Source organism: Carcharodon carcharias, chromosome 22 (genome assembly GCF_017639515.1).
Source record: "Carcharodon carcharias isolate sCarCar2 chromosome 22, sCarCar2.pri, whole genome shotgun sequence".
In the NCBI taxonomy this organism is placed as follows: Eukaryota; Metazoa; Chordata; class Chondrichthyes; order Lamniformes; family Lamnidae; genus Carcharodon; species Carcharodon carcharias.
The window spans coordinates 59,727,633-59,750,740 of record NC_054488.1 but is presented as its reverse complement, the minus strand read 5'-3'; the positions used below and the strand labels follow the sequence as shown (position 1 = coordinate 59,750,740).

General features: G+C 57.3%; 1 protein-coding gene across 1 annotated transcript in view; it reads left to right on the top strand.

The window, feature by feature from the left end:
* The window catches only part of atad5a (ATPase family AAA domain containing 5a), a 61,814-nt gene extending 39,084 nt beyond the window's left edge, over positions 1-22,730 (top strand). Inside the window, exons 20-24 of the mRNA XM_041217408.1 lie at positions 485-665; positions 1,121-1,329; positions 1,992-2,890; positions 19,628-19,786; positions 21,673-22,730. Of these exons, the coding sequence (XP_041073342.1) occupies positions 485-665; positions 1,121-1,329; positions 1,992-2,890; positions 19,628-19,786; positions 21,673-21,751 (1,527 nt within the window). The 3' untranslated portion in view covers positions 21,752-22,730. The remainder of the gene's footprint in view (positions 1-484; positions 666-1,120; positions 1,330-1,991; positions 2,891-19,627; positions 19,787-21,672) is intronic.
* The last annotated feature ends 378 nt before the right edge of the window (positions 22,731-23,108 follow it).

Below are 23,108 nucleotides of genomic sequence, written 5' to 3'. Positions count from 1 at the left end.
AGGCCATATGTTGAAATATGAAGTGCTTTCACCAAGCCTAGTATTGAGCTTTTAAAACTCACATAAGATTACCTTACTTTATCAAAGTGAGTATTGACGCCACTGTGTTGGCCAATAAGTCAAACATTGGTGGGACTTGTGGCTGGACTTGCAGCAAACAGTCTGTTTTACAACAAACAGCCCATTGAAGCAGAGTCTCTATGAACTGCAGCAAACAGAACCCATCTTGAAACTACAAACACAGCCTTCCAATAAAAGCAGGATTATTTCTCCAGTAAATGCAGTGAGTTCAAGGATAGTTACATTAAATAAATTATGTGCATGGAATCAATCCCAGTCACAGACTGCACAGCGGTCTCCAGGCATGATTGACAGGGGAATTGCAATCATCTCCAAGTTGGCTGATACTCATGACATCACTACATATGCAGCCTTGTTTTGTTCCATGAAAATAAGGGTATTGTTTTCTGTTCTTTTACACCAGACAAATGTTGCCAGCTACCTCCAGCTCTTGTGCCTAGCTGAAAATTTAAGAACTGATACTAAGGACCTCACTGCGCTACTTGCTCTTAATAAGTGTGACATACGACAGAGCATCCTCCACTTGCAGTTCTGGGTGAGAACTGGAGGTGGCTACCAAGTGGATAAGCCTCTCCCTGCTGAAGGTAAGTGAAACCTGAATAATCTTCAGTCTGGCTCTTCCCAAATGAGGTTCATATTTATAATACTGAATCAAGAATTTTGAATTACTTTGACCCACAGTGCTGTTAGGTGTACCTATACCACATGGACTACAGCGGTTCAAGAAGGCAGCTCACTACCACCTTCTCAAGGGCAACTAGGGATGGGCAAATAAATGCTGGCCCACCCAGCGAAGCCCACCTTCCGTGAATGAATAAAAAAAATAGCAGTTCCCAACAGAACTAGTGAAATTGCTGTATTGCTGTGAGACATGAGGGCCCTTAAATGAGGTCCCATATGTCCTACAAGATCGTTACAGAGATTGTTATTGTGTTTCATATCTAGTATAATGTGTAATTGTTCCAAAATTAAAAATGTACTTTTTATTTTTTTTAAAAAACGTTCTTTACCTTTTTATGTGGATTTCATCATTGTTCAGTTGAAGAAATGAGCATGGTTCCAAGCCCAGCTCGAGAAGAATCAGTTGGAAATGCTGATGCTGCTGAAGACACCCTGGAGAATTCATCAAAGAACGGCTCCATTGTAAAGACGCAGGATGTTCCCAAATGTAGCGCAGGATGCACAGAGAACCTGCTTGGCTTAAAACACACTACTGGATGTTCAAGTGATCTCTTTTCCATGTTCAAGGTAACTGTTCCCTGCTAACAAATATAAACCGTTATTCCCTTGTTTGAGGTACATATGTGAAGGGCGAGATACTGAGGGTGGTGGAGTGGTAGGGCAGTACCCGTGGAATCATTTCCCATAGGGAGTCAGCACCTTCAGAGAAAGGGGGAGACAGGTTAAAATGGAATATTAGTTAAATAGCTGATCACTTGAACCTTCTAGTTGGCCCATCCAAACAGTGGAAAAGTAGGAACCAAACTAATGGCCAGCATACCACCTGCTGGTCAGAGGCCGAGAGTCAGGTTAACGATCTGGCTGACTAGAAGTGCCTCATAATGGAAAGAACCCAGAGACAAGACAAGCCTGCTAGAGACTGGCAAATATAAAACTCAGCTGTGAGGAATCATCACACATTGGTTGTAAGGTAATACATCGAGGGAGTCAAATGTGGTGCTCTGGACAGACAGTAGCAGAAGAAATAGTTTACCTTGTACATGAGTAGATTCAAGAAACTCTTAAGTAGTGAACCCAAATGTTTTTTTTTAAATAGCTTTTGTGTTGAGAACAGCCTGCAGTGTAGATTTCTTCTGAAGCTCTGACACATTGAGAGGGTTACAGCAGGTGCTCCAGTGACTCTTTTTAATACTGGTCTGTATCTGTATGGTTTGTGATTTGCCTTTCAGCAGGAGGTCATTTCACTGGAGCAGTGGAGAAGTCAAGTGCAGATTCTCCTGGAGTTCCAGAGGAGACGGCTGGACTTCATATTCCATAACTTGGCGTTTCTTCTGCCTCTGCCAGTCCGAGTTGTCCCTGATCCAGAGGGGCCTGAAAATCTGATTGCAGAGGACTCTGAGCCTTCCATCTGCAATCCCGCATGTACAGCTGGAAGAAGGCTTCAGGATAGTAACACATCAGTCGATGCCAGTCCTGTAAAAATCTCGGGCAGAACGAAACGACACAGAAGAAACGTCTTGTTCGATGATAGTGACTTGTTTGACACGGAGCTGAATGAGAGCAGTACCTTTGTGACTTTACCAAATGAAATTCCTACCTCACCTTGTGTTGCTGGAAAAGCAGCAGAAAGCCAAGCTAGCAGAGTGAGTGGGGATGGTCCCTCCAGGAATGAGACTGATCCCTCCAAAATTACTGAAAAGAAGCCAAGGACACTAGCAGAACATAAGTGTTGTGAGGCGGTATCTTTGTGTCTCGGATCTCTAGCTGAGTTCACAGACAGTATCTCGTTCTTGGACTGCTGTCTACGCAGAGGTGCGGTTGAGAGAGAGGGTTCATGTGGACAGAGTGGTTATCACTGGGCTGCCGCAGAGATTAAAAACGGCATGTTGGATGAGGGGGGTGTGGAGTTGGGAGATTGGTGGTCCTCCCACAGCTTTGGGGAGATGAGAGCAACTGTGGAAGCCTTGAGCTGGAAGAAGTGTCGGTCGCAGATTCAACAAATCGTGGATCCTTCAGTTACCAAGTGCGAGGAACCAGCGAAAGACCCAATGGAGGAGCTCACCCTTCACATTCCAAATCACCAAAACCGTAATGCTGTGTTCACACAGTCTTCCCATTATCACACCAGGTATGTTTGACGCTTATAACTGCATTCTGTGTTTTAAAATTATTTAATTCACTGGATTGCACCAGGACATTTTTTTTTAATGTTATTACAGTTCCTTGTTCATATATACCTCCCCCCCTCCCCCCACTCCTATATATAGTTGTGGAGGGGAAAATTTAGAACTTGTTTCTCAGGCTGTTGCAATCCATCACTGTGTAACTTTTACTTAGCAACCCTGTCACCAGCGTTGTCTCTAATAACCCTTTGCTGTGTCTGGCCTGTTTGTGGCACTGCTCAATCCTTTAAGCTTACCAAGTATGCGTGCCTCTTAAAGGGATCACTGTTTGCGTACGGCCTGTTTGTCCCCTGCACGACATGTTTGTGCTTATAGCACGACCACACACCTGCCCAGCTATGTGGGAGCTATTCTCACAGACTTGGTCAGTGTTAAATCTTTAAATTTCTGCCTGTTCTGGAATTAATATCTAGGATTGGGGACAACCTATTCCTACGATGAGCCACGAGCTGATGCAGCCTGTACATGAGGCTCTGTTAGATATCCGGGCAGCAGGAATCTTTGCTGCACACCCCACCCTGCTGCTTTTCACGCTTCTCTTTGTACCCAGCTCTTTTAGCTATTCTCACACATGCCTATAAACGTCTTTTATTTCTGATCTCTCTCACCTATACCTCCTTTTGTTTCCTGCTGCCATTTAACTGTCTCCAGTCCTTCACCCAAGTATTTCCCAAGACATTCAATTTCTTTTTCCTTTTCCCCTTTCCCTTGTTCTGTTCTTTTGTAAATGCTGTTGACCGAATATTTTCCAGTCATGAGGAAATGGACAAACCTCCAGAGCGTTTCCACATTTTCTGTTGTTTTGTCGTACTAAGCAATCCTCTTACTTATGCAGCCCATTTGATCGGCAGCACACCCACTGACTTAAACATTCACTCCCTCCACCACTGGTGCACTGTGACTGCAGCATCCACTATCCACAGGATACACTGCAGAAACTCACCAAGGGTTTTTCAGTGCCACCTCCCAAATCTGTTACCTCCACTATCTAGGAAGAGGAGGGCAGCAGGTCTGTGGGGATACTGTCACCTCCAGTTGTACACCATCCTAACAGTTCCATCATCGTCACTGTGTCAAACTTTGGGCCTCCTAACAGTGGGAGCACCTTCCCAACATTTTCAATACTGTTGAAGTTATCTGTACTGAACTTCATTTCATGCATTTCAGCAAAGATTTAAAGCTGTTTAAAAACCTTGCCCCTGCTTCTAAATCTACAACTCATCTTTGCATCATCAATGACTAACAAGACAGCGTAGATTGATACCGAGATCCCAGATTATTTATGTACATCAAGACTAGAAAAGAGTTCAAGCTCAGACTGCTAGGATACCACGCTCCACAGTTACCCTCCCTTACCAACACCCACTCTGTACTCTCATTAGCCAGTTAGTCATCTACGTAAGTGCTTTAAGAAGAAGGCCCAAGAAATGCACAAGAAAAAAAAGCTGGCTCTTTAGGGGTGCCCACGTCCCAAGAATGATTGTTTTTTTTCCCCCCAATTATGGTACTGTCTGTGTGGGTGCAATGCCACTAAACACCTGTTGGTGGTGCAGTTGAACTTGTAGAGATTCCCCAGCCTTTAAATTTTATGGCTCCCTCATTATTATATGTGAAGAAAAAAAATGAGTATTTATCTCAGTGATTTAATGATTCTGTAAGTATAGGTATAGGAATCTGCACTAGCCGTTTGGCTCAGTGGGTAGTGCTCTCCCCCTGAGTCAGTAGAATGTGGCTGAAGCCCCACTCCAGGGTCTGAGGATAAAATCTGGGTCAACATTCCAGTGTGGTACTGAAGGAGAGCTACACCATCAGCGGTGCTGTCTTTTGGAAGTGGTGTTAAACCTACTCAGGTGGCCTTAAAAGTTCTCATGGTTTTATTCAAAAAAGATCAAGTGAGTTCTCCCCAGTGTCCTGGAGCTATTACTTATCCCTCGGTCAACATCACTGAAATACATTGCCTGGTTGTTTATCACATTTTTGTCAGTGGGAGCTTACTGTGCACAAAGTAGCTGCTGTACTTCTGTACTTTAAAAGTGTGACACACTTCGAAAGCGCTTTGTTGGCTTTGTGATGCCCTGAGACTGAAAATGTTCAGTGAATGCAAGTTCTTCCCTTCCTCTTTTTTTAAAAGAGGAAGTCAGAAAGATTTTGCTGCAAACTCTACATCTGTGATGCCACAAATAGAACATACTTGAATCACAAGGTGGGATTTAACAGTTGACACTTGTATCTTGTTCTCTCTGGCATGTTATTTGCCTCACTGACTTCTGCAAAATTTGTGAAACTTCTTGAATAAGTGTGCAAAATTTCTGCCACTATGGTTTTATTTTTATAAATTCCTGACTCTGTGAAAAACTGAGCTTGTCAGTCGGAGCAGTGTGTTAACTTCGGAATAGGATGTTTATGTAGATAACTAACTGGCTAATGAGAGTACAGAGTGGGTGTTGGTAAGGGAGGGTAACTGTGGAGCGTGGTATCCTAGCAGTCTGAGCTTGAACCCTCTTCTAGTCTTGATGTACATAAATAATCTGGGATCTCGGTATCAATCTAGGCTGTCTAGTTAGTCACTGATGATGCAAAGATGAGTTGTAGATTTAGAAGTACAGGCAAGATTTTAGTATATTTAAATCTTTGTTGAAATGCATGAAACGAAGTTCAGTACAGATAACTTCAACAGTATTGAAAATTTAAAAAAAATACAAGCCAGTGGTGGGATAGAATTTCCCATGGGGCGGGACCAGAGGTATCTATGTCCAAACTAGTATGAGCTAACCATAAACAAAGACAAATGGGAAACTGAATTACAGCACCATAGCCGATGGGTTCGAACCACAGCCCCCAGAACCGAAGTTTTTTTTTTTATTCATTCACAGGATGTGGGCTTCAGTGACTGGGCCAGCATTTATTGTCCATCCCTAGTTGCCCTTGAAGGGAGCTCTAGTGGCATGGTGCTCCCTCTGCACAGCTGCTCTAGCTGCACGGCACTCCCTCTGCACAGCTGCTCTAGCTGCATGGCACTCCCTCTGCACAGCTGCTCTAGCAGCACGGCGCTCCTCTGCACAGCTGCTCTAGCGGCACGGCGCTCCCTCTGCACAGCCGCTCTAGCAGCATGGCGTTCCCTCTGCACAGCTGCTCTAGTGGCGCGGCACTCCCTCTGCACAGCTGATTTAGCAGCACGGCACTCCCTCTGCACAGCTGCTGTAGTGGCACGGCGCTCCCTCTGCTCTAGCGGCACGGCACTCCCTCTGCACAGCTGCTCTAGCTGCATGGCGCTCCCTCTGCACAGCTGCTCTAGCTGCATAGCGCTCCCTCTGCACAGCTGCTCTAGCTGCATGGCGCTCCCTCTGCACAGCTGCTCTAGCTGCATGGCGCTCCCTCTGCACAGCTGCTCTAGCTGCATGGCGCTCCCTCTGCACAGCTGCTCTAGCAGCACGGCGCTCCCTCTGCACAGCTGCTCTAGCGGCACGGCGTTCCTCTGCACAGCTGCTCTAGCGGCATGGCGCTCCCTCTGCACAGCTGCTCTAGCGGCACGGCGCTCCCTCTGCACAGCTGCTCTAGCGGCACGGCACTCCCTCTACACAGCTGCTCTAGCGGCACGGCGCTCCCTCTGCACAGCTGCTCTAGCGGCACGGTGCTCCCTCTGCACAGCTGCTCTAGTGGCGCGGCGCTCCCTCTGCACAGCTGCTCTAGCGGCACGCTGCTCCCTCTGCACAGCTGCTCTAGCGGCACGGCGCTCCCTGTGCTCTAGCGGCACGGCGCTCCCTGTGCTCTAGCGGCACGGCGCTCCCTGTGCTCTAGCGGCACGGCGCTCCCTGTGCTCTAGCGGCACGGCGCTCCCTGTGCTCTAGCGGCACGGCGCTCCCTGTGCTCTAGCGGCACGGCGCTCCCTGTGCTCTAGCGGCACGGCGCTCCCTGTGCTCTAGCGGCACGGCGCTCCCTGTGCTCTAGCGGCACGGCGCTCCCTGTGCTCTAGCGGCACGGCGCTCCCTGTGCTCTAGCGGCACGGCGCTCCCTGTGCTCTAGCGGCACGGCGCTCCCTGTGCTCTAGCGGCACGGCGCTCCCTGTGCTCTAGCGGCACGGCGCTCCCTGTGCTCTAGCGGCACGGCGCTCCCTGTGCTCTAGCGGCACGGCGCTCCCTGTGCTCTAGCGGCACGGCGCTCCCTGTGCTCTAGCGGCACGCGCTCCCTGTGCTCTAGCGGCACGGCGCTCCCTGTGCTGTAGCGGCACGGCGCTCCCTGTGCTGTAGCGGCACGGCGCTCCCTCTGCTCTAGCGGCAGGGCGCTCCCTCTGCTCTAGCGGCAGGGCGTTCCCTCTGCTCTAGCTGCATGGCGCTCCCTCTGCACAGCTGCTCTAGCGGCACGGCGCTCCCTCTGCACAGCTGCTCTGGCGGCGCGGCGCTCCCTCTGCACAGCTGCTCTGGCGGCGCGGCGCTCCCTCTGCACAGCTGCTCTGGCGGCGCGGCGCTCCCTCTGCACAGCTGCTCTAGCGGCACGGCGCTCCCTCTGCTCTAGCGGCACGGCGCTCCCTGTGCTCTAGCGGCACGGCGCTCCCTGTGCTCTAGCGGCAGGGCGCTCCCTCTGCTCTAGCGGCAGGGCGCTCCCTCTGCTCTAGCGGCAGGGCGCTCCCTCTGCTCTAGCGGCAGGGCGCTCCCTCTGCTCTAGCGGCAGGGCGCTCCCTCTGCTCTAGCGGCAGGGCGCTCCCTCTGCTCTAGCGGCAGGGCGCTCCCTCTGCTCTAGCGGCAGGGCGCTCCCTCTGCTCTAGCGGCAGGGCGCTCCCTCTGCTCTAGCGGCAGGGCGCTCCCTCTGCTCTAGCGGCAGGGCGCTCCCTCTGCTCTAGCGGCAGGGCGCTCCCTCTGCTCTAGCGGCAGGGCGCTCCCTCTGCTCTAGCGGCAGGGCGCTCCCTCTGCTCTAGCGGCAGGGCGCTCCCTCTGCTCTAGCGGCAGGGCGCTCCCTCTGCTCTAGCGGCAGGGCGCTCCCTCTGCTCTAGCGGCAGGGCGCTCCCTCTGCTCTAGCGGCAGGGCGCTCCCTCTGCTCTAGCGGCAGGGCGCTCCCTCTGCTCTAGCGGCAGGGCGCTCCCTCTGCTCTAGCGGCAGGGCGCTCCCTCTGCTCTAGCGGCAGGGCGCTCCCTCTGCTCTAGCGGCAGGGCGCTCCCTCTGCTCTAGCGGCAGGGCGCTCCCTCTGCTCTAGCGGCAGGGCGCTCCCTCTGCTCTAGCGGCAGGGCGCTCCCTCTGCTCTAGCGGCAGGGCGCTCCCTCTGCTCTAGCGGCAGGGCGCTCCCTCTGCTCTAGCGGCACGGCGCTCCCTCTGCTCTAGCGGCACGGCGCTCCCTCTGCACAGATGCTCTAGCGGCACGGCGCTCCCTCTGCACAGCTGCTCTAGCGGCACGGCGCTCCCTGTGCTCTAGCGGCACGGCGCTCCCTGTGCTCTAGCGGCACGGCGCTCCCTGTGCTCTAGCGGCACGGCGCTCCCTGTGCTCTAGCGGCACGGCGCTCCCTGTGCTCTAGCGGCACGGCGCTCCCTGTGCTCTAGCGGCACGGCGCTCCCTGTGCTCTAGCGGCACGGCGCTCCCTGTGCTCTAGCGGCACGGCGCTCCCTGTGCTCTAGCGGCACGGCGCTCCCTGTGCTCTAGCGGCACGGCGCTCCCTGTGCTCTAGCGGCACGGCGCTCCCTGTGCTCTAGCGGCACGGCGCTCCCTCTGCTCTAGCGGCACGGCGCTCCCTCTGCTCTAGCGGCACGGCGCTCCCTCTGCTCTAGCGGCACGGCGCTCCCTCTGCTCTAGCGGCAGGGCGTTCCCTCTGCACAGCTGCTCTAGCTGCATGGCGCTCCCTCTGCACAGCTGCTCTAGCGGCACGGCGCTCCCTCTGCACAGCTGCTCTGGCGGCACGGTGCTCCCTCTGCACAGCTGCTCTGGCGGCGCGGCGCTCCCTCTGCACAGCTGCTCTAGCGGCACGGCGCTCCCTCTGCACAGCTGCTCTAGCGGCACGGCGCTCCCTGTGCTCTAGCGGCACGGCGCTCCCTGTGCTCTAGCGGCACGGCGCTCCCTGTGCTCTAGCGGCACGGCGCTCCCTGTGCTCTAGCGGCACGGCGCTCCCTGTGCTCTAGCGGCACGGCGCTCCCTGTGCTCTAGCGGCACGGCGCTCCCTGTGCTCTAGCGGCACGGCGCTCCCTCTGCTCTAGCGGCACGGCGCTCCCTCTGCTCTAGCGGCAGGGCGCTCCCTCTGCTCTAGCGGCAGGGCGCTCCCTCTGCTCTAGCGGCAGGGCGCTCCCTCTGCTCTAGCGGCAGGGCGCTCCCTGTGCTCTAGCGGCAGGGCGCTCCCTCTGCTCTAGCGGCAGGGCGTTCCCTGTGCTCTAGCGGCAGGGCGCTCCCTGTGCTCTAGCGGCAGGGCGCTCCCTCTGCTCTAGCGGCAGGGCGCTCCCTCTGCTCTAGCGGCAGGGCGCTCCCTGTGCTCTAGCGGCAGGGCGCTCCCTCTGCTCTAGCGGCAGGGCGCTCCCTCTGCTCTAGCGGCAGGGCGCTCCCTCTGCTCTAGCGGCAGGGCGCTCCCTCTGCTCTAGCGGCAGGGCGCTCCCTCTGCTCTAGCGGCAGGGCGCTCCCTCTGCTCTAGCGGCAGGGCGCTCCCTCTGCTCTAGCGGCAGGGCGCTCCCTCTGCTCTAGCGGCAGGGCGCTCCCTCTGCTCTAGCGGCAGGGCGCTCCCTCTGCTCTAGCGGCAGGGCGCTCCCTCTGCTCTAGCGGCAGGGCGCTCCCTCTGCTCTAGCGGCAGGGCGCTCCCTCTGCTCTAGCGGCAGGGCGCTCCCTCTGCTCTAGCGGCAGGGCGCTCCCTCTGCTCTAGCGGCAGGGCGCTCCCTCTGCTCTAGCGGCAGGGCGCTCCCTCTGCTCTAGCGGCAGGGCGCTCCCTCTGCTCTAGCGGCAGGGCGCTCCCTCTGCTCTAGCGGCAGGGCGCTCCCTCTGCTCTAGCGGCAGGGCGCTCCCTCTGCTCTAGCGGCAGGGCGCTCCCTCTGCTCTAGCGGCAGGGCGCTCCCTCTGCTCTAGCGGCAGGGCGCTCCCTCTGCTCTAGCGGCAGGGCGCTCCCTCTGCTCTAGCGGCAGGGCGCTCCCTCTGCTCTAGCGGCAGGGCGCTCCCTCTGCTCTAGCGGCAGGGCGCTCCCTCTGCTCTAGCGGCACGGCGCTCCCTCTGCTCTAGCGGCACGGCGCTCCCTCTGCTCTAGCGGCACGGCGCTCCCTCTGCTCTAGCGGCACGGCGCTCCCTCTGCTCTAACGGCACGGCGCTCCCTCTGCACAGATGCTCTAGCGGCACGGCGCTCCCTCTGCACAGCTGCTCTAGCGGCACGGCGCTCCCTGTGCTCTAGCGGCACGGCGCTCCCTGTGCTCTAGCGGCACGGCGCTCCCTGTGCTCTAGCGGCACGGCGCTCCCTGTGCTCTAGCGGCACGGCGCTCCCTGTGCTCTAGCGGCACGGCGCTCCCTGTGCTCTAGCGGCACGGCGCTCCCTGTGCTCTAGCGGCACGGCGCTCCCTGTGCTCTAGCGGCACGGCGCTCCCTGTGCTCTAGCGGCACGGCGCTCCCTGTGCTCTAGCGGCACGGCGCTCCCTGTGCTCTAGCGGCACGGCGCTCCCTGTGCTCTAGCGGCACGGCGCTCCCTGTGCTCTAGCGGCACGGCGCTCCCTGTGCTCTAGCGGCACGGCGCTCCCTGTGCTCTAGCGGCACGGCGCTCCCTGTGCTCTAGCGGCACGGCGCTCCCTGTGCTCTAGCGGCAGGGCGCTCCCTCTGCTCTAGCGGCAGGGCGCTCCCTCTGCTCTAGCGGCAGGGCACTCCCTCTGCTCTAGCGGCAGGGCGCTCCCTCTGCTCTAGCGGCAGGGCGCTCCCTCTGCACAGCTGCTCTAGCTGCATGGCGCTCCCTCTGCACAGCTGCTCTGGCGGCACGGCGCTCCCTCTGCACAGCTGCTCTGGCGGCACGGCGCTCCCTCTGCACAGCTGCTCTGGCGGCGCGGCGCTCCCTCTGCACAGCTGCTCAAGCGGCACGGCGCTCCCTCTGCACAGCTGCTCTAGCGGCACGGCGCTCCCTGTGCTCTAGCGGCACGGCGCTCCCTGTGCTCTAGCGGCACGGCGCTCCCTGTGCTCTAGCGGCACGGCGCTCCCTGTGCTCTAGCGGCACGGCGCTCCCTGTGCTCTAGCGGCACGGCGCTCCCTGTGCTCTAGCGGCACGGCGCTCCCTCTGCTCTAGCGGCACGGCGCTCCCTGTGCTCTAGCGGCAGGGCGCTCCCTCTGCTCTAGCGGCAGGGCGCTCCCTCTGCTCTAGCGGCAGGGCGCTCCCTGTGCTCTAGCGGCAGGGCGCTCCCTGTGCTCTAGCGGCAGGGCGCTCCCTCTGCTCTAGCGGCAGGGCGCTCCCTCTGCTCTAGCGGCAGGGCGCTCCCTCTGCTCTAGCGGCAGGGCGCTCCCTCTGCTCTAGCGGCAGGGCGCTCCCTCTGCTCTAGCGGCAGGGCGTTCCCTCTGCACAGCTGCTCTAGCTGCATGGCGCTCCCTCTGCACAGCTGCTCTAGCGGCACGGCGCTCCCTCTGCACAGCTGCTCTGGCGGCACGGTGCTCCCTCTGCACAGCTGCTCTGGCGGCGCGGCGCTCCCTCTGCACAGCTGCTCTAGCGGCACGGCGCTCCCTCTGCACAGCTGCTCTAGCGGCACGGCGCTCCCTGTGCTCTAGCGGCACGGCGCTCCCTGTGCTCTAGCGGCACGGCGCTCCCTGTGCTCTAGCGGCACGGCGCTCCCTGTGCTCTAGCGGCACGGCGCTCCCTGTGCTCTAGCGGCACGGCGCTCCCTGTGCTCTAGCGGCACGGCGCTCCCTGTGCTCTAGCGGCACGGCGCTCCCTCTGCTCTAGCGGCAGGGCGCTCCCTCTGCTCTAGCGGCAGGGCGCTCCCTCTGCTCTAGCGGCAGGGCGCTCCCTCTGCTCTAGCGGCAGGGCGCTCCCTCTGCTCTAGCGGCAGGGCGCTCCCTCTGCTCTAGCGGCAGGGCGCTCCCTCTGCTCTAGCGGCAGGGCGCTCCCTCTGCTCTAGCGGCAGGGCGCTCCCTCTGCTCTAGCGGCAGGGCGCTCCCTCTGCTCTAGCGGCAGGGCGCTCCCTCTGCTCTAGCGGCAGGGCGCTCCCTCTGCTCTAGCGGCAGGGCGCTCCCTCTGCTCTAGCGACAGGGCGCTCCCTCTGCTCTAGCGGCAGGGCGCTCCCTCTGCTCTAGCGGCAGGGCGCTCCCTCTGCTGTAGCGGCAGGGCGCTCCCTCTGCTCTAGCGGCAGGGCGCTCCCTCTGCTCTAGCGGCAGGGCGCTCCCTCTGCTCTAGCGGCAGGGCGCTCCCTCTGCTCTAGCGGCAGGGCGCTCCCTCTGCTCTAGCGGCAGGGCGCTCCCTCTGCTCTAGCGGCAGGGCGCTCCCTCTGCTCTAGCGGCAGGGCGCTCCCTCTGCTCTAGCGGCAGGGCGCTCCCTCTGCTCTAGCGGCAGGGCGCTCCCTCTGCTCTAGCGGCAGGGCGCTCCCTCTGCACAGCTGCTCTAGCGGCAGGGCGCTCCCTGTGCTCTAGCGGCAGGGCGCTCCCTGTGCTCTAGCGGCAGGGCGCTCCCTGTGCTCTAGCGGCACGGCGCTCCCTGTGCTCTAGCGGCACGGCGCTCCCTGTGCTCTAGCGGCACGGCGCTCCCTGTGCTCTAGCGGCACGGCGCTCCCTGTGCTCTAGCGGCACGGCGCTCCCTGTGCTCTAGCGGCACGGCGTTCCCTGTGCTCTAGCGGCACGGCGCTCCCTGTGCTCTAGCGGCACGGCGCTCCCTGTGCTCTAGCGGCACGGCGCTCCCTGTGCTCTAGCGGCACGGCGCTCCCTGTGCTGTAGCGGCACGGCGCTCCCTGTGCTGTAGCGGCACGGCGCTCCCTGTGCTGTAGCGGCACGGCGCTCCCTGTGCTGTAGCGGCACGGCGCTCCCTGTGCTGTAGCGGCACGGCGCTCCCTGTGCTGTAGCGGCACGGCGCTCCCTGTGCTGTAGCGGCACGGCGCTCCCTGTGCTGTAGCGGCACGGCGCTCCCTCTGCTCTAGCGGCACGGCGCTCCCTCTGCTCTAGCGGCACGGCGCTCCCTCTGCTCTAGCGGCAGGGCGCTCCCTCTGCTCTAGCGGCAGGGCGCTCCCTCTGCTCTAGCGGCAGGGCGCTCCCTCTGCTCTAGCGGCACGGCGCTCCCTCTGCTCTAGCGGCACGGCGCTCCCTCTGCTCTAGCGGCAGGGCGCTCCCTCTGCTCTAGCGGCAGGGCGTTCCCTCTGCACAGCTGCTCTAGCTGCATGGCGCTCCCTCTGCACAGCTGCTCTAGCGGCACGGCGCTCCCTCTGCACAGCTGCTCTGGCGGCACGGTGCTCCCTCTGCACAGCTGCTCTGGCGGCGCGGCGCTCCCTCTGCACAGCTGCTCTAGCGGCACGGCGCTCCCTCTGCACAGCTGCTCTAGCGGCACGGCGCTCCCTGTGCTCTAGCGGCACGGCGCTCCCTGTGCTCTAGCGGCACGGCGCTCCCTGTGCTCTAGCGGCACGGCGCTCCCTGTGCTCTAGCGGCACGGCGCTCCCTCTGCTCTAGCGGCACGGCGCTCCCTCTGCTCTAGCGGCACGGCGCTCCCTCTGCTCTAGCGGCAGGGCGCTCCCTCTGCTCTAGCGGCAGGGCGCTCCCTCTGCTCTAGCGGCAGGGCGCTCCCTCTGCTCTAGCGGCAGGGCGCTCCCTCTGCTCTAGCGGCACGGCGCTCCCTGTGCTCTAGCGGCTCGGCGCTCCCTGTGCTCTAGCGGCACGGCGCTCCCTGTGCTCTAGCGGCACGGCGCTCCCTGTGCTCTAGCGGCACGGCGCTCCCTGTGCTCTAGCGGCACGGCGCTCCCTGTGCTCTAGCGGCACGGCGCTCCCTGTGCTCTAGCGGCACGGCGCTCCCTGTGCTCTAGCGGCACGGCGCTCCCTGTGCTCTAGCGGCACGGCGCTCCCTGTGCTCTAGCGGCACGGCGCTCCTGTGCTCTAGCGGCACGGCGCTCCCTGTGCTCTAGCGGCACGGCGCTCCCTGTGCTCTAGCGGCACGGCGCTCCCTGTGCTCTAGCGGCACGGCGCTCCCTGTGCTCTAGCGGCACGGCGCTCCCTGTGCTGTAGCGGCACGGCGCTCCCTGTGCTGTAGCGGCACGGCGCTCCCTCTGCTCTAGCGGCAGGGCGCTCCCTCTGCTCTAGCGGCAGGGCGTTCCCTCTGCACAGCTGCTCTAGCTGCATGGCGCTCCCTCTGCACAGCTGCTCTGGCGGCACGGCGCTCCCTCTGCACAGCTGCTCTGGCGGCACGGCGCTCCCTCTGCACAGCTGCTCTGGCGGCGCGGCGCTCCCTCTGCACAGCTGCTCTAGCGGCACGGCGCTCCCTCTGCACAGCTGCTCTAGCGGCACGGCGCTCCCTGTGCTCTAGCGGCACGGCGCTCCCTGTGCTCTAGCGGCACGGCGCTCCCTGTGCTCTAGCGGCACGGCGCTCCCTGTGCTCTAGCGGCACGGCGCTCCCTGTGCTCTAGCGGCACGGCGCTCCCTCTGCTCTAGCGGCAGGGCGCTCCCTCTGCTCTAGCGGCAGGGCGCTCCCTCTGCTCTAGCGGCAGGGCGCTCCCTCTGCTCTAGCGGCAGGGCGCTCCCTCTGCTCTAGCGGCAGGGCGCTCCCTCTGCTCTAGCGGCAGGGCGCTCCCTCTGCTCTAGCGGCAGGGCGCTCCCTCTGCTCTAGCGGCAGGGCGCTCCCTCTGCTCTAGCGGCAGGGCGCTCCCTCTGCTCTAGCGGCAGGGCGCTCCCTCTGCTCTAGCGGCAGGGCGCTCCCTCTGCTCTAGCGGCAGGGCGCTCCCTCTGCTCTAGCGGCAGGGCGCTCCCTCTGCTCTAGCGGCAGGGCGCTCCCTCTGCTCTAGCGGCAGGGCGCTCCCTCTGCTCTAGCGGCAGGGCGCTCCCTCTGCTCTAGCGGCAGGGCGCTCCCTCTGCTCTAGCGGCAGGGCGCTCCCTCTGCTCTAGCGGCAGGGCGCTCCCTCTGCTCTAGCGGCAGGGCGCTCCCTCTGCTCTAGCGGCAGGGCGCTCCCTCTGCTCTAGCGGCAGGGCGCTCCCTCTGCTCTAGCGGCAGGGCGCTCCCTCTGCTCTAGCGGCAGGGCGCTCCCTCTGCTCTAGCGGCAGGGCGCTCCCTCTGCTCTAGCGGCAGGGCGCTCCCTCTGCTCTAGCGGCACGGCGCTCCCTCTGCACAGCTGCTCTAGCGGCGCGGCGCTCCCTCTGCACAGCTGCTCTAGCGGCGCGGCGCTCCCTCTGCACAGCTGCTCTAGCGGCGCGGCGCTCCCTCTGCACAGCTGCTCTAGCGGCGCGGCGCTCCCTCTGCACAGCTGCTCTAGCGGCACGCTGCTCCCTCTGCACAGCTGCTCTAGCGGCACGGCGCTCCCTGTGCTCTAGCGGCACGGCGCTCCCTGTGCTCTAGCGGCACGGCGCTCCCTGTGCTCTAGCGGCACGGCGCTCCCTGTGCTCTAGCGGCACGGCGCTCCCTGTGCTCTAGCGGCACGGCGCTCCCTGTGCTCTAGCGGCACGGCGCTCCCCGTGCTCTAGCGGCACGGCGCTCCCTGTGCTGTAGCGGCACGGCGCTCCCTGTGCTGTAGCGGCACGGCGCTCCCTGTGCTGTAGCGGCACGGCGCTCCCTGTGCTGTAGCGGCACGGCGCTACCTGTGCTGTAGCGGCACGGCGCTCCCTGTGCTCTAGCGGCACGGCGCTCCCTGTGCTCTAGCGGCACGGCGCTCCCTGTGCTCTAGCGGCACGGCGCTCCCTGTGCTCTAGCGGCACGGCGCTCCCTCTGCTCTAGCGGCACGGCGCTCCCTCTGCTCTAGCGGCACGGCGCTCCCTCTGCTCTAGCGGCAAGGCGCTCCCTCTGCTCTAGCGGCACGGCATTCCCTCTGCACAGCTGCTCTAGCTGCATGGCGCTCCCTCTGCACAGCTGCTCTAGCTGCATGGCGCTCCCTCTGCACAGCTGCTTTAGCGGCACGGCGCTCCCTCTGCACAGCTGCTCTGGCGGCGCGGCGCTCCCTCTGCACAGCTGCTCTAGTGGCGCGGCGCTCCCTCTGCACAGCTGCTCTAGCGGCACGGCGCTCCCTCTGCACAGCTGCTCTAGCGGCACGGCGCTCCCTGTGCTCTAGCGGCACGGCGCTCCCTGTGCTCTAGCGGCACGGCGCTCCCTGTGCTCTAGCGGCACGGCGCTCCCTGTGCTCTAGCGGCACGGCGCTCCCTGTGCTCTAGCGGCACGGCGCTCCCTGTGCTCTAGCGGCACGGCGCTCCCTGTGCTCTAGCGGCACGGCGCTCCCTCTGCTCTAGCGGCACGGCGCTCCCTCTGCTCTAGCGGCACGGCGCTCCCTCTGCTCTAGCGGCACGGCGCTCCCTCTGCTCTAGCGGCACGGCGCTCCCTCTGCTCTAGCGGCACGGCGCTCCCTCTGCTCTAGCGGCACGGCGCTCCCTCTGCTCTAGCGGCACGGCGCTCCCTCTGCTCTAGCGGCACGGCGCTCCCTCTGCTCTAGCGGCAAGGCGCTCCCTCTGCTCTAGCGGCACGGCACTCCCTCTGCACAGCTGCTCTAGCGGCGCGGCGCTCCCTCTGCACAGCTGCCCTAGCGGCACGGCGCTCCCTGTGCCCTAGCGGCACGGCGCTCCCTGTGCTCTAGCGGCACGGCGCTCCCTGTGCTCTAGCGGCACGGCGCTCCCTGTGCTCTAGCGGCACGGCGCTCCCTGTGCTCTAGCGGCGCGGCGCTCCCTGTGCTCTAGCGGCGCGGCGCTCCCTGTGCTCTAGCGGCGCGGCGCTCCCTGTGCTCTAGCGGCGCGGCGCTCCCTGTGCTCTAGCGGCTCGGCGCTCCCTGTGCTCTAGCGGCGCGGCGCTCCCTGTGCTCTAGCGGCGCGGCGCTCCCTGTGCTCTAGCGGCGCGGCGCTCCCTCTGCTCTAGCGGCGCGGCGCTCCCTCTGCTCTAGCGGCGCGGCGCTCCCTCTGCTCTAGCGGCGCGGCGCTCCCTCTGCTCTAGCGGCGCGGCGCTCCCTCTGCTCTAGCGGCGCGGCGCTCCCTCTGCTCTAGCGGCGCGGCGCTCCCTCTGCTCTAGCGGCGCGGCGCTCCCTCTGCTCTAGCGGCGCGGCACTCCCTCTGCTCTAGCGGCGCGGCACTCCCTCTGCACAGCTGCTCTAGTGGCACGGCGCTTCCTCTGCTCTAGCGGCACGGCACTCCCTCTGCACAGCTGCTCTAGTGGCACGGCGCTCCCTCTGCACAGCTGCTCTAGTGGCACGGCGCTCCCTCTGCACAGCTGCTGTAGTGGCACGGCGCTCCCTCTGCACAGCTGCTCTAGTGGCACGGCGCTTCCTCTGCTCTAGCGGCACGGCACTCCCTCTGCACAGCTGCTCTAGTGGCACGGCGCTCCCTCTGCACAGCTGCTCTAGTGGCACGGCGCTCCCTCTGCACAGCTGCTCTAGTGGCACGGCGCTCCCTCTGCACAGCTGCTCTAGTGGCACGGCGCTCCCTCTGCACAGCTGCTCTAGCGGCACGGCGCTCCCTCTGCACAGCTGCTCTAGCGGCACGGCGCTCCCTCTGCACAGCTGCTCTAGCTGCATGGCACTCCCTCTGCACAGCTGCTCTAGTGGCACGGCGCTCCCTCTGCACAGCTGCTCTAGCTGCATGGCACTCCCTCTGCACAGCTGCTCTAGTGGCACGGCACTCCCTCTGCACAGCTGCTCTAGCGGCGCGGCACTCCCTCTGCACAGCTGCTCTAGTGGCACGGCGCTCCCTCTGCTCTAGTGGCGCGGCGCTCCCTCTGCACTGCCGCTCTGGCGGCGCTCCCTCTGCACTGCCGCTCTAAGTGGCGTGGCGCTCCCTCTGCACAGCTGCTCTAAGTGGCGTGGCGCTCCCTCTGCACTGCCGCTCTAGTGGCGCGGCGCTCCCTCTGCACTGCTGCTCTGGCGGCGCTCCATCTGCACTGCTGCTCCCGCACTGGCTACCAGTCTGGATTATATGCTCAAGTGAACTTCAAACCCGCATTTCCCTGTTTAAGAAATGGGTCTGTCACTGCTGTGCCAAAGTGACATTCTGTAGTGTACTGTTTACAGTTCAGTTAGTGCAGGTCCTGGAAAGTGTGTAGAATGAACAAGCATCCACATTCTTAGAAGAGTGATCTTTGAGGTGTAACCAACCATGCCTTCACGGTCTCAGATGAGACTTGAGATAGTGTTATTTTGGAATTACTTCCTCTTTCAACTGCACCAGAGCAGAATGGGTCAAACATTTCATACAAACATCACAATGTGTTTCTTTATATGATGAGAGATGTCGTCAGAGATTCCACACTGTTTTAGCCCTGCGTCCAGGCTCTGAAATCTCCTTAATTTTTAATCTAATTAATTTTTCTGTGTTTCCTCTCACATCCTTTGATAGGTAAAATTATTATCTTGGGGGCTCTTTTTCCCTTAATCTATCCATTGTCAACTTGATTGAGTCAAAAGATGTAGATCTAAGTTTCATACTAGACCTTGAATGGATCATTCCTGTAGCATGGTGGATTTCCTGAAACTGTCTTTCAGATGTGATCTTAAATCAGAGCTCTGTCTCTCCCATTGATTGTGGTGGATGTAAAAGATACCAGAGCATTAGACAAAGGGCCAATGCCTCCCTTAACCAGTTTTTGTTGCTGTTAGTTAACGAGTTATTCATCCAGTTTATTTCCTGTAAGACCTTCCAGCGTTCAGATTGACCATGACCTTTTGATTAAATATATAAATGCACTTTACTGACCTGCTTGGGTTGTTATTCTGCATATGTATTGTACAAGTACAGGATAAATGGTAGGCTTCAAATATCTCAACTTTGCACCAACACTCCTCTACTAACAGTTTGTCACTTTGTCAGTGATTATTAATGTAAGGGGAATTCCATTGTAACCTGTATCTCGCTGTTTCCTGCCTTCACTTCCATCCATCCACTCCACCAAATCTCCAATATGCTCTAGAAACCAGAAAATATTTTCAACTGCTCCTGTCAATGCTTTGGTAGCAATTTGGTTCAAAGTCTAATTAGTGCTTTGAAATTTTGGTGAAGTCACTAAAGCGAGCAGTACCAAAAAGTTTAATAATCACTTGCTGCAAATTGTCTCTCCCTTGTCTCTCTTCCTTGCATGAGATGAGTGAGTGTTAAGTTGCCATGCTGACATTTCAGCTCAGTTGCCACTTAGCCCTCCTGCCAATTGTCATATTTCCATAACTTCTTATGTAGTCAAACAAAGACACTCAGGGAGATCCTTTCCTTCTCTCTCTCTGAAAGAGCCCATTCCGTCCCATTTCACACCTGCGCGCAGGAACTCCCAACAAGAAAGCCTAACCTTCCTGACTGAGACTGCTTTCAATCCTCTTGAGTATTTTAACTGAAGCTGATCTTTCTGCCAAAGAATAACAAGTTGATATCTTTAATACTCTTCTGACAGCAGTAGTGAGTATTGATTGGCGTAAGATTGACATCCAGTCACTTTGATATCCAGATCAAGCTGCAGGAAGGTGAAGGATAGAGATGTGTGGTCATTACAAGCAGCTTAAAATCAGAGAAGCTGCTGCACATTCAGGAGAAAATAAATGTGAGATCAGTAGCACCTTTTGAAGGATTTTTTTTCTGAGGTTGAACTTGGGAAATGCTGAAATATGCGTGTGTTGTCTGTCTTTCAGCACTGCATCTAAAAGAATAGAGGTGCTGAAAACTGTATTCTCTAGCAAGGCATTTGTAAGTCTGGGTAACAGGCGAGCAAGTGCTGTGGAATATCTGCCAGCTCTCCGCACTATCTGCAGGACAGAGAAATTGAAAGAACAAGGCAAACTAAAACGCAGGTATGTTTCTCCACAACTTTGTTTAAAGACTTATCAGCGAAGATTTATTTGAAGCAAAAGGCCAAAGGAGAATGGTTCCCTTCACTGATTCACACTCTAAAATCCCCACTCAGAGTTAAAGTTCAATGTTAAAATTATATTTTCCTTTCAGTTAGAAGGATAGAATGCAGGTGAGATTCAGCCCATGAGTTCGTTAGCTAAACCAATTAAAAACACTATGATTCAGTTCTGAACCTTCTGATTATCATTTGTTTCATCTCCTCTCTCACTTATTTCTTGACAGCAGCCTCCATGGTGGACCTGCCCTTAGGTTTCTCCTCATGCTACTTGCTTAAGTTGGCCAAAACCTGTGTCAATGCCCCTGTGTGATATGCCCTGCTCGCTCATTAAAACTACCTGTGGGGAGCCACTCTGCCTCCAACTGACTGTGTCTCACAGAATGGAAATATTCCTTTACAATAAATTGCAGACAAGCCTATATGCAGCCATATACTGAAGCACTAGCCTAATCCTCTGATATCTTAAAACCACATTATCACAACTTATTTTGTGTATTGGTATCACAGGAATAGTTTCACAGGGTCACACGTTTTTAAGGCTGTCTAACTATTTTAATTCACTCTCACTGCTACCACTAGTGACAAATCTAACATCAACAATACTTCACTCTTTAAAAAGTAGGTCAGCGTCTGGAACTGTATTCTTGGGTGTTTTCACAGTTCACAGTGCAACTGCTTCATTTACCAGTCACTAGGGTTTACTAAAATCTGTTTGTCTGGGTTTGGTGATTTAATCTGGGATGATAATGTTTTATTCAGGTGGGATGGTGGTGGAACGACAAAGATGATTCAGAATAATTGAGTTATTTTGCTGCCAGTTTACAGAGGCTTAGACCGGGATTTTCTGTCCCCGACACCAGTGGGCATCGTCACGAGCCAGACGGAAAAATTTGGAGAGCCATTGACTTTTAACGGCTCTCCAAATTTTCCCATCCCACCCGCAACAATGCCCACCGGTGTTGGGGCTAGAGAAACCTGCCCTTTGCTTTTGAGCTTGCAGTGTATTATCTGCAGCAGATCTAGTTTAAAACAGTCTTGATCTAGGACGTACGCCACGGAGATTCAGGTCCACAAACCCACATCTGTCTTCTCAATCAGACACAGACTGACCTGGTGGGGAAGAATCTTGCCCTTGGCCTGCGGGATCAGTCAGGAAGCCAACCACCGCCCGTGATTGGCACCACGCTGTGATTTCATACTGGCAGGCTAATTAAGGCACGCCCAGGGCGATATGCGAGTGGCAGCGCTCAGGGCTGCTTGTGCGGCCGGGGTGAGGGAGGGAGGGAGAGCGGGCCTAGTGCGAACTTTGCGCAAGTGTACAAGAGAGTGCTGAATAACCTAGAGATGAAGAGACAATTTTTTTTTTAAAAAAAAGAGCAGAAAAATGTAAGAAAACTTCGTCACACGAGCATTGTCATTTTCAATTACAAATAAAATAAAAACTTTTATTTTTTATTTGCTTTTGGAAACCGCATCCCACCCATGGATGAGGTTTCCAAAAAAATTGCAAAGGCCGCTTGACCGTTTTGCCCGCCCGCCAGCCATTAGGTTGAACGGGCAGTGAAAGATTAACGTCAACTGATAACTTAATGGCCTTAACAGGCCTTTTAATTACCAGTGGGCGTGCTGCTGACTCCGGTGTGTGCCCGGCAACCAAACTATCGCACCACTGCACGTTGATGTCGGCACGCTCGGCCGATCGTGCATCATTTCACGCTCTGTCAGGTCAGGCACACGCCCACCCGCCAAGCTAAAAATTCTGGCCGATGTGTATTTGTAGCAAATCAAAATCTTTTTAATTTACAAACTCTGGTGTTATTTTTGCAGGTTTCTGCATTATTTGGATAGTGCGCACTTGGAGCTGCCTAAAAGTACTCTGGAAGCCCTTGCAGCTAGTTTTCCATGAAGATCCCAACTTGTTGACAGTACTTATTGTGCAGTGAATTACTACACACTCAAGGCAGACTATATTACTGGGGTATTTTTCCCCCTGGTCTTTTACTTGGTAATTGCTGTCCACTGTGTATATGTGTGTGTTTTGTGAAATCATTTTTTGTACAGTAAAGTGATGTGAAACTGTGGGAGAATGCTGGGTTCTTAATTTAATTACAGTGGGAATAATAGTATCTGCTGTCTAAGAATGTAAAAATCCGATGCATAATAGTTTATTTTGAGTGCATGGAGTCTATTTATAACACTTATGGAGAAATAACAAACCGTCCCCTCCTGTTCTGCTGGTACCTTCTGCTGTCTTGCCTAACAATCCATGTGTGAGTGCTCATCCGACATTAGCGCTGCACACATTCCAGCAGGGGTCACTGGATAGGGATTGGGAGCAGGAATGCTGACTATTTTTTCTGTATATCCCTGCCCTCTCTGCCCACCCCTTCCCAGCTCAAGGCTACAACAGTATTTAATTACATATATTGTTTAACGAGCAGTCTTGATTTATTTTTTTACTCCTTGTTTTCTTCTCTCTCCTCTGAACATTCCCTCCCTTTCTGTGCCAAATACCCCCACCCACCCCCACAAAAAACCCTTTCAACCCAAAGCTACAAACTTTGGTTTAGAAAGCTTCCACAAGTGTTATAAATAGGGCCAGTTACAGACAGCAGTGAGATCAGACAAGTGTCTTCCTCTCAGAAGAGGACCCAGCTTGTAAATGCCTCACTGGAGTCTGCCAGCCTCAACCGGGCAGTCAGAGGGAATATTGTCATAAATCATGAATGGCTATGATCCATCCTCTTGTCCACTAAGGTTTTTTAATGTTGCAATTTTTATATTACGTGGATCTTATAAAGGATGGAGTGCCCCTGTATTGTATAGTGTGATTGTATACCCCATTCTGTCATTGGATATGGAATTAAATAAATCAGAGAAATGCTGTATAACTACAAACTCCTATGTTACGTACAGCAAAAGTTTCTCAATTTAAATTAAGCATTTCTCTGAACTGTGTGTCGTACTCCGCAGTTCTTACTGACCTTTTAATGCTGCAAGGGATTTGTAAGTTGCCTTGCTTAATCCAACAAGGAGAGCAAAATTACATTAATCTCTTTTTTTAAAAAAGATTACAAAATGACTTGTCAATCTTTTGGCAGGTATGAATGTGTTTGTAGAATCCTCTATTGATATCTAATTTTGTACATCATACAATATAGAAAGCAGTCACCAGGCTGTGTTAATGCAGTTGGTCTTGGGTGAGACAGTTAATGGGGCCACTGCGATATGCAGAGGGGACAATTAGCAAGGATACTCCTCAT